Source organism: Elaeis guineensis, chromosome 11, assembly GCF_000442705.2.
Source record: "Elaeis guineensis isolate ETL-2024a chromosome 11, EG11, whole genome shotgun sequence".
Taxonomy (NCBI): Eukaryota; Viridiplantae; Streptophyta; class Magnoliopsida; order Arecales; family Arecaceae; genus Elaeis; species Elaeis guineensis.
Genome location: NC_026003.2, coordinates 122,020,594 through 122,037,582, shown reverse-complemented (window position 1 = coordinate 122,037,582; position 16,989 = coordinate 122,020,594). Strand labels below are relative to the sequence as shown.

General features: G+C 42.8%; 1 protein-coding gene across 1 annotated transcript; it reads left to right on the top strand.

The window, feature by feature from the left end:
* The first annotated feature begins 1,317 nt into the window (after positions 1 to 1,317).
* Positions 1,318 to 13,908, top strand: LOC105054476 (vacuolar protein sorting-associated protein 2 homolog 3). The gene is given in 12 exon segments (XM_073245954.1): positions 1,318 to 1,719; positions 6,393 to 6,437; positions 8,627 to 8,661; positions 9,323 to 9,373; positions 9,506 to 9,610; positions 10,285 to 10,365; positions 10,555 to 10,626; positions 11,253 to 11,333; positions 11,457 to 11,492; positions 11,604 to 11,628; positions 11,631 to 11,646; positions 13,498 to 13,908. Coding segments are annotated over 12 exon segments (633 nt in total). The 5' UTR covers positions 1,318 to 1,685; the 3' UTR covers positions 13,550 to 13,908.
* The last annotated feature ends 3,081 nt before the right edge of the window (positions 13,909 to 16,989 follow it).

Sequence of the window (16,989 nt, the reverse complement as noted above, 5' to 3'; positions counted from 1 at the left end):
TTTGAATGAAGTTGATGGAATAGCAGAAATATGAGTTTAAAAAGATTATCTTTCAAAAAATCGAAAGATTATAATTATGAAAACAAACGAAAATATAAAACAAACAAAAAAATATAGAGCTTTGAAATTTAATAAATATAACAGAATGAAACCAACGAAAGTAATCCTTGTTGCGGCCAATCCCCTCGTCGCTTGGTCGCCGGGAACGAGCACCTGCAAAAGAAAGTCCACGCTGACCGGAGGCGGCTCCGGCGGGGACCCTCCGACGGTCAAGTCAGAGAGGAGACTAGGCAACAGTAAAAAAAAGGAGACAAGGAGCTCTACGGGGAGAGGGAGAGAGAGAGGGAGAGGGAGAGCCTGAGCGTTTTTCCTGAAGCCCCCCTAACACTGTTGTCTTCTCCGATTTATAGTAGGAGGTGGTATGACCTCGCCGTCGGTGATGTAGACAACTGGAGGGTTGTCAAATCGCTGAAAGTTGTCATGTCGTTGACAAAGTTGACAGGTCCTAGGAATTAATTCTCATCCTTAGCAGGACAGCGCCCCAGGCTTCCTGGCAGGGTAATGCCCCCTGGCACTCGTACGGCGTTTACTTGATGGGACTGCAGCCCACGCCGCTCATCCGGCGTCCAGGAGGGCCTGTAGAGGTGGGACGTCAGCCACCCAAACTGGTGGTGAGTCGTCGGCGTCCCATCCGATGGGAAGTCGGTGACGGAGGGTCGGCCCTTAGGCGATCGGAGGCGACGTGGGGCCGCTAGGCCGATCCGCTCCGATCGGGACACAATCGGTAGTCGCTGTCAGTGTCGTCCGCCGTCGGTCGGGAGGAGTCGGTCGGTCGGATGGAGTCGGTCGGATCGGATGGAGTCGGTAGTCACTGTCGGTGTCGCCCGCCGTCAGTCGGAAGGAGTCGGTCGGTCGGTATATCCCAACAATCGTAGTCAGATCTTATATTGGATTTAGGTCGGATTGGATCGAGTTATTTATCTCAAGATCTAAATCAATTCAAAAATTTCTATGGATCAGATTGGATTAGATTCAAATTTAATAAATATAGATCTATTTTTAAAAATAAAATAAATTATATTTTAAAATTTAATTTAAATTTATAAATTTTTTAAAATAATTTAGATCAAACCTATGTAATTTGAATCGAATTGGATCACGAATGAACGCGATCGATATACAGCCTTAAGGCTGCCTCTTGTCTCGGACAACCATAGGGGATCTGGTCCTCGAGGACCACCACAGTATCTCCGAAAGGTTCGGCGAATGATTCATCTTTTTCGCGGTGTGCACCGCTGGATCACACGACAGCCGTTACGAGATCCGTGCAGGCAAAAAGCTGGCTCTCGGAGTGGTTTGCGAGCTGTGCGACGCATGATCCGGTTGATGTCACAAAAAAATAAAGGATCAATCGTTCTTTCGCGTGAAAGATACACCCAAACCCATCTCCAAAACTCTAACCGTATAAGTGCGCTCCCGTAGGCACCCGTCTACTCCCCTCTTCGACTATTCCGCGGTCTCTTAACCGCTCTCCTCGTGTTTCTTTTTGTTTTTTTTTCCTCAAGCCAATCTAGCTCGAAAACTAAAGGGCTTGTTTCCTCCGGCACGGTTTATAATTCATAATCTTGCTGTTCAATCTCTCGCCCCCTAAATCCTTGATCGTTGTCTTCGTTTTTCACAAGAAGATGAACATTTTCTCTAAGAAACCCACAGCCAAAGGTATCGGTCTCTCTTTTCCTATCCATCTGTTCTTCTTGAATTATACAATTTTTTTTGAATTATACATTAATCTATGCATTATTGAATTGTGTTTGTGTTCCCCTTCGTTGTTTGTTCGACCTGGCCGTGAATTCTAGGGTTTTCTCGTTGCCTCGCACGATCAATATCTTGATTTAGCATATTTACATTGCAAGATCTCGTGATAAAAATTCAATTGTGTTGGGATATACCGACTGACCCCCATACGCCGACTTATCCTCGGACTGGTCTGACCGATGACCGACGGATGACTCCGACCGACGCCCGACTCTACCGACCGTACTGATCGACGACTGCCGATAGTAGCTGCCGACATTATCCGACTGAAGGAGTGTCGATCGAACTGACCCATGCTGTTCCCGACCGATCGAGCGGCCGAACCCATATTACCGACTCACTGTCGGGGGTGGCAGCCGACGTCCGACTTAAGCAAGACACCTGACCAGCTGACGGTGCCTCCGGATCATCACCCGACATTCCACAACCAAATGCCGATGTATGATCGGTCGACTTCCTTAAACGCTGTACGACTACTGAGGGCCGCCGTCCTGATAAAGGCATGCGGCATAGCCGTCCTGGGACATTGTCCTGCCGAGGACATGGGTTCGTTCTGACAACCCGCGGCGATTTAACAGCCTACGGCGACTCTGACAGCCTCAGACGATTTGACAACTCCTCCCATTGTCTGCATCATTAATGACGGCGCCATGCCGCGCTCTACTATAAAACGGGAAAGGCAACAGCGCTGGAGGAGGTTCTTTCGAAATCCCTAAACTTCCCCCTCTCTAGCTCTCTCTCTCATCGCTGAGCTCCTTGATTCTTTTCTACTGTTGCCTAGTCTCCTCTCTGACTTGACCGTTGGAGGGTCCCCGTCGGAGTCACCTCCGGTCAGTGCGGACTTCTTTTGCAGGCGCTCGCTCCCGACAATCAGACGACGAGGGGATTGGCCGCAATAGGTTTGGCGCGCCAGGAAGGGGGGATCACGACCTCCACAGCACTCGAAATATCCTTTCGAAATGACAAGAACCAGAGCTCAGTGATCGAGGGCTACTGGGTCGGCGAGGCACTCTACCCGCCGGCAAGAGGTCCCTTTTCCACCTTCCATGGCGAAGCCCAGCTCTCCACATCCGGTGGCAACTACGGAGGTGCAAATCACGGCGATCGTGTGGCAAATGACCGTTCTGACGGACGCAGTCAAAAGCCTCCAACAGCAACCGACTCAGTTGCCACAACCGCCGACGAAACAACCGGTGACGCACCCTATGCCATCCAAAAGCAGTCGCTGACGCCTGCGTCAGCTCCCGTCTCCTCTTCAAGAGCAGCCGCCTCAGCACTCCCACCGAGAAGGAGCAAGGCGGCCACGGCGTGACCCTCACTGGTCTCGGTGTCCCTCTCCTTCCCAGCTGGAGCGGGCAAGGAAGGGGAAGCGGTCGAGGACACCGTCCGCCTCACCCTCACATTCTTCGGGAGGTTCGACTCCTGGGATTTCTCAACACCGATGGTTGGACGACTACGAATGCAGGTTCGAAGAAATCGACCGTCGGTTCGCTCAACTCCAGGTGGATGGCCAGAAATCTTCGAATGACGTCGACTTTCGGACTACCCAACCTCTCTCCCGACTCATCCTCGACGAGCCGATCCCTAGTCGGTTCAAGGTGCCGCACGTGGAGTCTTACGATGGCTCCACCGACTCATTTGACCATGTGGAGAGCTACAAGGCTCTCATGACAATCCAAGGGGCAACCGATGCCCTCCTTTGCGTCGGCTTCCCCGCCACACTCCGCAAAGCTGCCAGAGTCTGGTACTCCGGCCTCCGCTCAGGAAGCATCCGCTCTTTCGGTCAGCTCGAACATGCTTTCGTGGTCCATTTCAGCACTAGCCGGAAGCCCCCACGAACCTCGGACATCCTTTTTTTCCTTAAGTAGAGACAAAACGAGACGCTCCGACACTTTGTGGCTTGATTCAACACGGTCACACTTGAGGTCTGGGACCTCAACGAAGACATGGCTATCTCGGCCATGAAGTGGGGACTAAGGGGGTCTCGGTTCACCTATTTCTTGGACAAGACCCTCCTCCGGACGTATGCCGAATTGTTGGAGCGCACGTACAAATACATGCACGCGGACGAAGGAGCTTTCGACCGGTGCCTGACCGAGGGCACAGGTCAGAAGGAGAAGCAGAAGAAAAATCGGACTCCTGCTGAATCCAGCGAGCCCCACCGATAGACGGGTCTCGTCCCGACAATGGAGTCTGAGACCGACGCATCGCAGGTATGACTCCTACACTCCTCTCCCCGCTCCTCGTGCGCAGATCCTGATAGAGATCGAAGGAGCGAAGAACCGACGATCTCGGCCTCTGAAGGCAAAAGGCCTCGACCGAAGCGGCTCGATCATCGATCACCGAATCCATGGCTCGATCATCGATCATCGAACCGACGGCCTCGGTCTCTGAAGGCAAAAGGCCTCAACTGAAGTGGCTCGATCGTCGATCGCCGAATCAATGGCTCGATCATCGATCATCGAACCGACGGCCTCGGCCTCTGAAGGCAAAAGGCCTCGATCGAAGCGGCTCGATCGTCGATCGCCGAATCAATGGCTCGATCACCGATCGTTGAACTAACAGCTCGATCGCCGACCAACACGGCTCGATCACCGATCACCGAATCAGCGGCTCAATCATCGATCGTCGAACCAACGGCTCGATTGTTGATCAACACGGCTCGATCGTCGATCGTCGAATCAGCGGCTCGATCGTCGATCGCCGAATCAACGGCTCGATCGTCGATTGTCGAATCAACAGCTCGATCACCAATCACCGAACCAACAGCTCGATCGTCGACCAACACGGCTCGATCGTCGATCGTCGAATCAATGGCTCGATCGTCGATCGTTGAATCAACGGCTCGATCATCGATCACCGAACCGACGCTCTGAAGGCAAAGGGCTTCGACCAACGCGGCTGGCTAACTTGCCAACTTAGCTTCGACTAAGAAAGGGCAAAACGCCGAGACAACCGCGACATACCCGCCCGACCAAGGTCTGGGCAACGGATATTCGACTTGCGACATACCGACCCGGTCACGACCGGTCGAAGGATATTCGGCTTGCCACCGTCTATCATACGACTCGACATGCTACGTCAACGGGTATTCGACTTGCGACATACCGATCCGATCACGATCGGTCGAAGGATATTCGGCTTGCCACCGTCTATCATACGACTCGACATGCTACTTGCGACATACTGACCCGGTCACGACCGATCGAAGGATATTCGGCTTGCCACCGTTTATCATACGTCCCGACGTGCATACCCGACCCAGGGGTCGGACAATGGATATTCGACTTGCCATCGTTATCCTATCCAAATACGTCGGACGCTACTCGACCATTAGACTCTGCGGAATGATCGTGTCGACGAGCAACGACCCAACATGCATGCTCGACCTGCAGTCGGAACGACCGACATCGGATCATTCGTTGATACGATCGCCAGAGTCGGGGCAAGACATGACGGAAAATCACTCCTTTCGCCCAAAGCCGTCGCCCACGTGTTCAAGCGAGCCAACACGACATCGGACTCAGGAGTGGAGGGGGCAACTGTTGGGATATACCGATTGACCCCCATACGCCGACTTATCCTCGGACCGGTCTGATCGATGACCGACGGATGACACCGACCGATGCCCGACTCTACCGACCGCACTGATCGACAACTGCCGATAGTAGCTGCCGACATTGTTCGACTGAAGGAATGTCGGCCGAACCGACCCATGCTGTTCCCGACCGATCGAGCGGCCGAACCCATATTACCGACTCACTGTCGGGGGTGGCAGCCGACGTCCGACTTAAGCAAGACACCTTACCAGCCGACGGTGCCTCCGGGTCATCACCCAACATCCCACAACCAAATGCCGACGTATGATCGGTCGGCTTTCTCAAACGCTGTACGACTACTGAGGGCTGCCGTCCTGACAAAAGCATGCGGCATAGCCGTCCTGGGACATTGTCCTGCCGAGGACATGGGTTCGTTCTGACAATCCGCGGCGATTTGACAGCCCACGACGACTCTGACAGCCTCCGGCGATTTGACAACTCCTCCCATTGTCTGCATCATTAATGACGGCGCCATGCTGCGCTCTACTATAAAATGGGAAAGGCAACAGCGCTGGAGGAGGTTCTTTCGAAACCCCTGAACTCCCCCCTCTATAGCTCTCTCTCTCTCATCGCTGAGCTCCTTGATTCTTTTCTACTGTTGCCTAATCTCCTCTCTGACTTGACCGTCGGAGGATCCCCGCCGGAGTCACCTCCGGTCAGTGCGGACTTCTTTTGCAGGAACTCGCTCCTGGCGATCAGGCGACGAGGGGATTGGCCGCAACAAATTGGATTAGTGGTTGTTCTGAATTCTTGAGTTTATTGTGATGCACTTTTAACCCGCAGTTTTAAGTTCTACCTTTATATGTTACAATTTTTGTTGCTGTATTGATGTATTTCCCTGAAGTAAGTTTCCTTATTTCTATTGATATTAAATTTTTAGAGTATTAATAGTGCTGGATGGCTTATTTTTCGTTTTCCTTGCTTTTATTTTGATTTATGTTTATATATCTGACTAACTTTTATATTGCCTGACAACAGATGCGCTTCGAGCAAGTAAGCGAGAAATGTCAAATGCCACAAGAGGTGAAAAATAGCTTAAATGAAGTTTCTAAAAAGTTGATGCTTCCAAAGCCTGGGTTTCAATAGAGAACCTCTGAATTGTTTTGTATTTGTTGCTTGTTGTAGAGTGATGAGTGCCACATTAAACTGTATCTCTGGACTTATACCTAAAAAATAAAAATTAAAAATTAAAAAAAAAAATCAAAAGTTTCAAATTATATTTACAAAATATCAGACTAGAGTCACTAGACTATATCAAAAGCTTCAACTATTAAAGATAAACCAAACCAATGCAGCAGTCATTATCTCATCTATATGGGTAGGCGTTATCAGTATATGATTGGTCACATTTGAGAATGTCTTATACTCAGCTTTTAGTCCAATACTAACCCTTAAAATTTATGTGAAACTGTTGGTCAAGAAACTTTGGCCAGAAGGAGGGCACTACAAACTAGGTGGACAGGGAAATCTACTTTGGCTATGCAGCTTAAGCTTGTGCATTCTAGGAACAGTCGCCATATTTCTCCTGTACTTGGAAAGAATCACTCAATGGGTGAACTGCTTGATACAGAGACATATGGTCAATTTTTACCACATGAATTGTTGTGTTTAGGTATTTTAGAATTTAGATATCGTGGATCATGATCATCAGTGTGAAATATCAATAACTCACAGACATATAATTTAGCTAAGATCATAACCCTTCCAAATGGATAAGGAATTTTGGAATTCATATTGAAGTTTTGAAATAACATTTTACGATCAGCCAATGTTCCGTAGAAAGCTGCATTTTTTTTTTTGAGCAGCACATCCCTTAGTATTTTGGCCTTCCCTTAGTTGCATTTTTCTTTTGTACTGTTTCAAAGATTAAGATCTTAATTGTTGGAGAAGATGTGAATATGGGGGTGAATTCAGGTGTGGAAGTGAAGGAAAAAATGGTACTACCATAGCATGGGTGAACAGGGAAAGGGAAACCAACTATTGCATAATTTAACAAATGTTACATTTAAATGGAGTTGACCACTTTTAGGAACTAACCTTCTAAATGCATGGTGGGCAAGATTTGTTGACAGTCCACATTTCTTATCATGATATGCAATTGAACCATCTGCAAACTGCTCCGGCAGGCTAATGGCCTACTTCAAGCTCACATGGTTAGAAAACGTCAAGTCCAACCCACATTTTGGTGCTTGTTTTAAAACAAGCCAATTAGCTAAGCATGGACAGCCTCCTTCTTGCAAGAATTAGTACAGGCTTAGGTTTAATATGAGAAACAGCATCTCAAAGTGGCTCACAAACCCAACTTGAACCACCATAGCTGATCTTGTATTTTGCTCGTTCTGAGCTTGAGCTCTCTTTTAGCTGAACTAAGTTAAGCTTGAACAATCCAATGTTCTTTTCTCCTCAGCTAAGCTTCTTTCAACACCTCAGAACACTTGTGGACTAAAATTCAGCATTTCAGATGGTTCTAAACCTTAAATCATAGCAATTCATTGTTTCATGCTTCTAAAACCCTATTTATTTTGTAAGGTGTGACAGTTTGGAGATCTTATTTTGGAATTGAATAGTTTTGATTTGAATGAACATTTGTTTAATAGAATTTTTTACTACCCAGTGCCCTTTTGAGGTACATACTTGCAAATATCCAATTTGTGAAAGGCATTTTGCCAAGTGACACGCATGCTTAAGATAATACTACACACAATAACAGGGGGGCTTGCCAATTAAATTTTCTCCAGGCTCTGTTTGATGTATTTGTCCACATTTTTATTTTATTTCCCTTGTTTATACCTTATACACCATCAAGATTTAGGTGAATAATAAGCCATTGCCATGCTATGCTATTTTTATGAACAATTAGCTGGTTAATGACTGTTTCACTAACTTTAGCTCATAATTTGCTGCTAATATTTATTGAATTAAATATTTGACAAATTTATCAAGATTTCATTGGCTTCCTTCTGCTGACTCTTGTTTACTGTAACCATGTCTTCCATTCGAAACTTTGTTGACTCAGCACGACTGTTGTTTATATTAATGTTGGCTTTAGGTTTTTTCAGTACTGGTTTTAGTTGTCTTTCATATTCTGCAAGAAAAGATTTGTGGCTGGATGCATTTTATTCTAGATATCTTTCAGTAAAAATTTTGTTGTTGAATTTAAGATATGTGACACATGCTCTAACCACCTATGTGGGATATATGTCATGTTGTAGGTATTGAGAGGGAGATCGCAGCATTGCAGTCAGAGGTATGTATAGAATGTAGCCTGAACTGCAAGATAGTGTCATTTTACCTTGGTAATCGGATGCTAAAGTCATTTCAAACTTAGTCACAATGGGGTGATACAAATATATTAGCTGATTAGTTGAGATGGTGTTATTTCTGATGAACTTATGCTGGCTTGTTTGTGATCAATTAGGTCAGATAGTTTCTACAAAATACTCTTTTTAAATAATAACATTTTTTTATTTATATTTTTTTGGCAAGATCATGTCTATTTTTCTTTCATTCCTTTTTTTCTCTACATTTTTTTTTTCTCCTTTCCATGATGATATGGACTTCAACAAACTTCCTATCAAGATATGTTTAGCAATCTATACTTTCAGTGTCATTTCTATTGTAGTTAAAGAAATGCTATCTTCAATACACTAATTTAATTCCTTTCAGGAGTGTTATTGCCTTTTCTCTAATGATTTATTGCAACAAGGTGAGTTCACAATATAATAACTACAGATATCAGGATACTCTAATCTTGCATGAAAACTATTATTAATGAAGAAGATTTTTTTTTACTTCTATAGCTGGCAACTTTATTGGTTTAAAACATTCTAATGCTTCCCAAGCTTTTAAGATGCGCTTTACTGTTATATGATTGAAATTAGCCTCACACTAGCTAAGCATAATGGCAGGAAAAGAAGCTGGTTGCTGAGATAAAAAGGACAGCAAAAACTGGAAATGAGGCAGGTTTCTTTATGTTAATTTCCATGGGTCACAAAAATATAAATCTTATACCATGGGTCATTATCACCACAAGTGCAAAGTCCATATGATTTTGAAACAAAGGCTTAACTACTTTGAACAAATATTTGCAGGCTGCAACTAAAATTTTAGCCCGTCAGCTTATCAGGTTAAGGCAGCAGATCGCTAATTTACAAGGTAGCTGAGCTCAGATGAGAGGTATAGCAACACACACACAGGTAAGCTAACAAAATCTCCCTTTCCTTGTTAGCCCTTGGCTTTCTTCCTTTAATTTGGTATCCTTCTGTTATAAGCTTTTTACTTGACTTAGCAGGCAATGTATGCAGGGCCGGTCCTGATATTTTTTAGACCTAGGGCTAAATGAAAAAAAGGGGCCTTCTCTAATAAAAATTAATATATTTTAAATATTAATTATTATTAAAAAATTAATCCACATACAATAATTTTCTATAGATATATTCGTTAAGCAACGTGTAAAACCTATCATTAACCTATTTAATTATTTTTTTTATTATAATATTGTAGAAAACCAATTTTGCATCCCATTAGAATATTAATGCAGGGCCTAAGGCCTAGAGCAGTCGTCCAATTCGACCTGCCCCTGTGCTGGCCCTGCTTCCCTCCTCTCTGTCAATCTCTTGAAACTGGTTTACTCACATTCCTCGATACCCTATGATGCTTGCCACAAGGGGTCACAAATATGATTCGCAAGGATCATCGAATCTGATCTACTGATTCACATCTTTTGTGCATGGCACAACATCTCTATGAGGCACTTATCCCATTCTCTTACCCTCTCACTCCCTGGCAGACGCAGACGGAAAAAAAAAAAAAAAAAAAAAAAAAAGGGGCCTGGGGGCCTGGGGCGGTCGCCCGCTTTGACCCGCCCCAGGGCCGGCCGTGAATGTATGCCAACACTTCGGTGGCTGCTGGCATGAAAGGTGCAAGCAAGGCAATGGGAGCGATGAATAAGGTCTCAGAAACACTAATTAATGATCATCTGCATAGTTTGAAATATTTCATGTTTTACCATTTCAAAACATGTTCCCTAGTAGTGGTGGGCATGTGAACTGAAGTGCGATAGCAAGTCATCTGTTTCTGATCTTAGATATATATTTATAGCTCTACATCCTATGTTTTTGCAACTATTTATCTCTTGCAGCAAATGGAACCTGCAAAGCAAATAAAGATTATGCAAGAATTTCAAAGACAATCAGTACAAATGGATATGACAGTACGGTTACAACTGTCCTTAAGATACATGACAATTTCATTGATGAAAATAGTAAAGTTCATTGCCATGTACATGCCATCCTATCTTGTGGCAGAGTTGTCAATTTTGGCTATCCTCAAGTGATGCATGATATTAAAATTACATACATATGATATCTCCCTGCAAATATACTTTCATTTTTAAATGTGAAAAAAAAGGTTTTCCAAATTTTCTTTACTCCGAATGAAATGCATACTTTTTATGTATATAGAGTGTCACACACAAACATGCATGATGAATCTGTATATATTTACATATACATACATAAATATGTACAAATACATACATACATCTGCATGTAATATATGCATATGCATATCTGTGTTTATGTATGGATAGTTTTTTTCCTCAAGTGAATGTTCTGTTAAGAAAACCATCATGTGGGAATACTTGTATGTTCGCTAATTTCTCTTGTTGTTGCTTTAGGGTTGCCATACTTAAATCATCTTGCATTGGATGCTAGTCTTTTGTGCTCTTTCTTGCTCTGGCTAGTGGTTGACCTTTTCCAATGTCTATATTGCATATACAAAAAGAACATTTCTTGGTTAGCTTGTAAAATTGACACCTGTACATGTATGTCTATGCAGAGTGAGATGATATCAGACTCCATTGATGATGTCTTGGATAATGATGAAGCTGAAGAAGAAACTGAGGACCTAACAAATCAGGTAATGCTTCTAATTGTGTTCCATCAAGTGTTCTGAAGAGAATGATTTGATATTGCAGCATCACACCATCACCTTCTTCCCCCGTATTCATCTTTCCTTATTTTGTTGTTTATCATTTTTTAGGTTCTAAATGAAATTGGAGTTGATATTGCATCACAGGTATGATTTTCTTAGTAACTTTTCTGGGTTTCAATATTTTTCGCCGTACTTAGTTCTATCGTAAAAGTTGTTGTTTTTTTTTTTTTTTTTTGTGCTGAAAAGTACCTACAGTTATCATCAGCTCCCAAGGGAAGAATTCTCAAAGTGCTGAAAGGTTTGACTACCCTGACTTTTTTTCTTCTTCTTTTATCTTTGTTTTTCCATTGTATGTCTTATTTCCTCGAGCCCATTTTGATTGCATCATTTAGACATGGTGAATTAATATGTTGTAGTAAATCCTTGGCAGAATTGTGTTACTATAATGTAGTAAAATTTGTAATCAATTATAGTCCACCCTTTGATTTCTGGACGTATTGGTGGCTTGCAAGCTATGACCAAGCCCTGATAGCTTGATAAATTCCATTTAACTGGAGCTTCATGGATTCCTCTTATGGGCTTCAAAACTTTTACAAATCTTCTGTTAAATTACTGTAGATTTTCCTCTCCTTGATGCCATAATAATAACCATCAATTGTTGTTCCAGGCATTTGGAATCAGATTTATGGGATCTTCTTTGCCAATTATTCATATTGAGGAAAACCTCTAGTTTTTTTGCAATTTTTTCAAAATCGTCTCTCTCTCTAAATGTTTGTTAGCATGGGTCTTCCTTTATTTATCCTTGGTCATTCATGGTCCAGGTTTGGGGTTTCTGAAACTTTGTTTAGCTAGAACATATATTCTGAAAATTGAAGGAATTGAAGGCTTTCATCAACCCTCATGTCCCTTTCACCACTCCATTTTTTCTTGTCCACATCTCCTCTTGTGCTCTTTATTGCTGTCATTTCTGTCCTAGGAGAATTTCAAATCTGAACCAATTGGAATTATTTCTGTATTTAAAATTCTTACTTCTGCACTTAAAATTCTTTCTGTTAGCCTCAACACCAAGGGGTTAAACATTATGGTAGAAGTGGAATTCTCTATTTTCTATAAAACAAAAGTGTATCTTGATATGGGTACTGGTGCCTAAAAATTACCATGCTATTTAAATTGTATTTATTTCATATATTTCCAACCTTCTATATGTTTAAGTGGAAAAGCTTGTTTTGTTATCACAGAATACCACGTTACTGTTTCCATCTTTTCCATCTGACTTGGTGCATCTATAATATGTCTGATGTGCACTGTGAAAAAATCTACACAATGGCTAGATCTAATTGTATTAACAAAATAGTATACATATTCTAACTTCTTTAATATGCAGAAAGTGTCTTTTTAAATTTTATTATGAAGGGACAGCCCCATCTTCAAAATTCTTAAACCTTATTTTAGTTTGCTAAGCTTTGAAATTCTGATGATTATTTCTATCCTCTCCCTGGGTTTACATTACATGCACAGCTGGTCTGACTTCGTAGGCTTTTTTACCAAATGTTGAAATTGTGTATTTGTGGCCATGTAAATTCCAAAGACCAAGGGCCGGATATAAAACATTACAGGATAACCTGCTTCTTTTGTAAAATTATGTGGAACTCCATGATACTTGCTCTTCAAGTTTCATTAGAAGGATCCACTATCTTTATAGTACAGTTGCACATGTTTAGACCAAACTGGGACAGTGTGGTTGAGTGGGTCCGCTAACACCAGTTTTATCAAGCATCTATGGACCTTCTTTTAGCCAGAAAAACCCAACCAATCAGGTCAATTTGTGTTTTACTTTCCCAGTCAATATCCTGCCTGATCCAGATAATCCAGAAGTTGATCCATCTTAATTGTTCAGTTAGTTGGTGAGTTCTGGCCAGATTTCTGGACATGAGGTTCATCTTCCACTGTGCTAATTTGTTTGGACCATTCTCGAATCATGATTTTGTCTTGATCTTTTTTCAAATCCCCTGTTATCTTTAATGATTTCTATTGTCTTTGAATGGGGGTCAACTGCTTAGGAATTTAGCCCACCTTATCCAAGTGTTATGTCATTATTGTGATATATATGCTTGTATCTTTTGCTATCATGCCTTTTCGTGATTTGCAGCTTGGAGGTGGATGACCTTGAGAAGAGGTTGGCTGCACTCAGAAATCCATGAGTTAGACTCCATTTATCAGTCTTCAGAAATCATTCCCACATCTACTCTACATTCCATGAGGTTTATATAGTATGTAGATGTGAATGCACATTGTACTTGAGATACTTGTGTAAATAGTTTCAGAATGCAAATTGAATGGGAGTGAGCGTTGGATGAATCGATGTTAAAATATGCTTGAACATGAAGACTGTCCATGAAGTGGGTGAGGATGGGCAAAGTTGGTGTAAAGATTGGTGTGATCACATTGCAAGTTTGATATCCTTTTGATTGGCCAACAAGGAATGCTATGAACCGTGTAATTTTCATGCAAGAGAACTGGCTTCTCCGGTTTTAATGTAGATAGAGATTACATCCCAGAATTCCTTTCATGTTTTGCGCATAAAGAAATGGCATCTTGTCTCCCTCTGTGCTGAACTGTTCTTTACAAGATCATAGTACAGACTGCTTGGTTATCCATCCTTCAGCTATCCCTAAGTAGAGGTATGTGTGGAGGACTCGAGCACCTTGGATCATTAATCCCCTGAATAGTTGTAACTGAATCACCTTCTATCCAAATTTCAGCTGTCCTGTAAGTAAAAAACATCCATGCATAATCTCTCCTATACAGCTTGCAGTTCTGTTTCAGGTACAGTGGAATCAGGTAGGACCTTGAAGCTGCATTAATAGAGCCTACCGTAATGGTTTTTGATTACATATCCAGCACCAGCATAGAATCTCTCACCGATGCACCAAAAGGGAGGGGTTGCCAAATTACCATCGAAGGAGAAGAGTTAGAAAGGTCACAATGCATCAGGACAACCTTTTCTTTAGCAGTGGGGAATTCTGAAGCACGGTAACAAAGATTGGGAATGTAACATCCCGGTGGCACTCATCTTCAAGCGAAAGATTCTCTCGTTGCGAGCATTCCAAATCATCCACCCAAATGACATTGTCGATTGAGTTAGTACTTAATAGGCAGGTTTATCCTTCCCGGATTAAAAATCTGTCTATATTTCATGGACGAATGCACTATTGAACAGGATATGCTCCACATCCTCCACAGCATTACTGTGAATATCACAATAAGCTCGAGAAAGATTCAGCGAGCCTCCAGTGGCCAATACCATTTGGCAAGGAATTCTACTCCATGGAGCTCTCCACCTGAAAACAACACCCTAGGAAATTGGAGCTTTCCTCGATTTTCACTAGAAAGACTTATTTCTAGTCATAAACTTCTTTCAGATGGAGTTTACCGGACTTAATTCTACCACAACATGGATCTTCCAGGAAACCTTTGCTAGGGGTTTTTTCATGATATCAGCATCCCATTTCCTATCAGCAGTGATCATATCTAAAACCTTCAACCCCTTCTCCGTAATTGTTCATATTTAGAAGCAGAGGCAATTTTTTTGAAGGATGTGGTGGATGACAACGGTCGATTGAATAAACCTATGGAATCACTTGGTCCCACCGTCCAAAGAACCCACCTTTAATATATTAAACTCCCTTACAAATGACCTTCCACATAAACTAGTTCTATAGGGTTAGTAACTGTCCCTGGGACAATGAGAGTTGCGAACCTGTCATGAATTTTCACAAAAATGTAATTGAAATTGGAGTGTTACAAGGAGGTACCTGATAGAGGAATTCCAAGGGAAGGCCACTCTCCAATTTTCTTTGAGATACGAAGACAGTTACAAAAGGACTTTTCTAATTTACTGTTTGTCCTGAAGAAACATTATTGTAGGAGGCCTTGGCAATCCTCTTCCCATCAGCAGAAACACTTGCACCAGCATTGCTCTAACTCTGCCTCCTTTCGGTCAATAATCTGAATGTCTTTAATCTGCTCATGGGCTAAATTGGCTTCCTCAGATGTGTTCTTCTCATTAACCATCATGTAGTTTTTGAAAGAGAGCTTGATGTTGCTGCAATTAACCCAGCTTCACGGGAGCGTTCTTTAGCTTCTCCAATTCACCGCACCCTACACATCCTCTGTGGACATATTAGATGAAGAAAAGGTGTTTTCTTCTATCATCTGGCTCGTAGCTATAGGCTGCATTTGAGATTGAGAAGCTGCAAGAGAGATCGCTTGTTCCCAATAAAAAACAAAATGGGAAGCGATAAAAATGCTTACCTCGTTCGCTGAATTCTCTAAGTTGTATTTGGTGCATCTTCAGACAATCTTATTTATCATAATTGAATTATCAATAATATTAATTATTATATTTGATAAACGTAGGCAATGTTATAATAAAATTATTGAAAATCTTGATTGATATATGTTGGAATGATTCAGCCTACTCTCCGATTCCGACTTTCGATCGGCCTGATAAGCACGACTTGCCAACTATCAATCGGTTAGCCGACTGACAGTCGGCTATCCGCAAATTTGATAAACTCCAACTATGACGACTAGACTGATTTCAGATTGATGATCGTCGGTATATCAGAGTTACCGACCGATGGTCATTCGAATTTTCACAACAACCAACATACGATCGACATATCTTGATTACCGATATATAGTCAGTTTACTAGAAACTACCAAATGCAGAAAGTGCATAATGACCAGAACATGATCAGTGGTAGGTATAACCAACCATCCCACGATCACATAATACCAGAACAAGCAGGACCTACGTGTCTAACCGTTACGGACGGTTACCAACTACTCGTCTATAAAAAGAAGTAAATGAACAGCATTTGGTAAGGTCTCTTGAGAGCTAAAACTTTGTCTCTTTAAATTTTTATCTGCTGTTCGCCACTCTTCACTGACTTAAGTATCGGAAGATTCTCATCGGACACAATTTCGATTAGTGTGGACTTTATTTTGTATGCGTTCTTCACCGACAACAGGCGCAATAGGGGATTAGCCGCAACAGATTGGTGCACCAAAAAGAAGAAGAATACGAAGAATCATGGCTAAGATCAGAGCTCAACATTCAACTGGATCAGTGAGGCAATCTTTTCGTCGGAAAGATCTTCCTCCCCCGTCTCTATTGGCAGAGCCCAGCTCTTCGCGTCCAGTAATTACTACAGACGTACAAATTACTGCTCTAATGTAGCAAATGAAAGTATTGACAGAGGCAGTCCATAGCCTCCAACAAGAACAGATACAGCAACAGCAGCAACCATTGGTGGAGGGGTCAGTGGCTCATTCAGTATCATCCAAGCACAGTTGCTGCCCTCCATGGTGCTCCCCCTCTTCATCTCCAGAACGATGACCGTTTCGGTATTCTCATCGAGTCGAGCAACCGCGTTCTCGGCATTCTCGCCACACCATCCATTCTTTGTAGCGATCTCCTTCTCCTTCCCATGTACATAGTATCAAGAAGGAAAAAGGCCACGTGCATCTTCTCCTTCTCCATCCTCAAATTCTTCAGGAAATTCTACCCCTGGATTATCTCAGCAACGGTGGCTCAACGATTACGAGCACAAGTTCAAAGAGATCGATCGCTAAC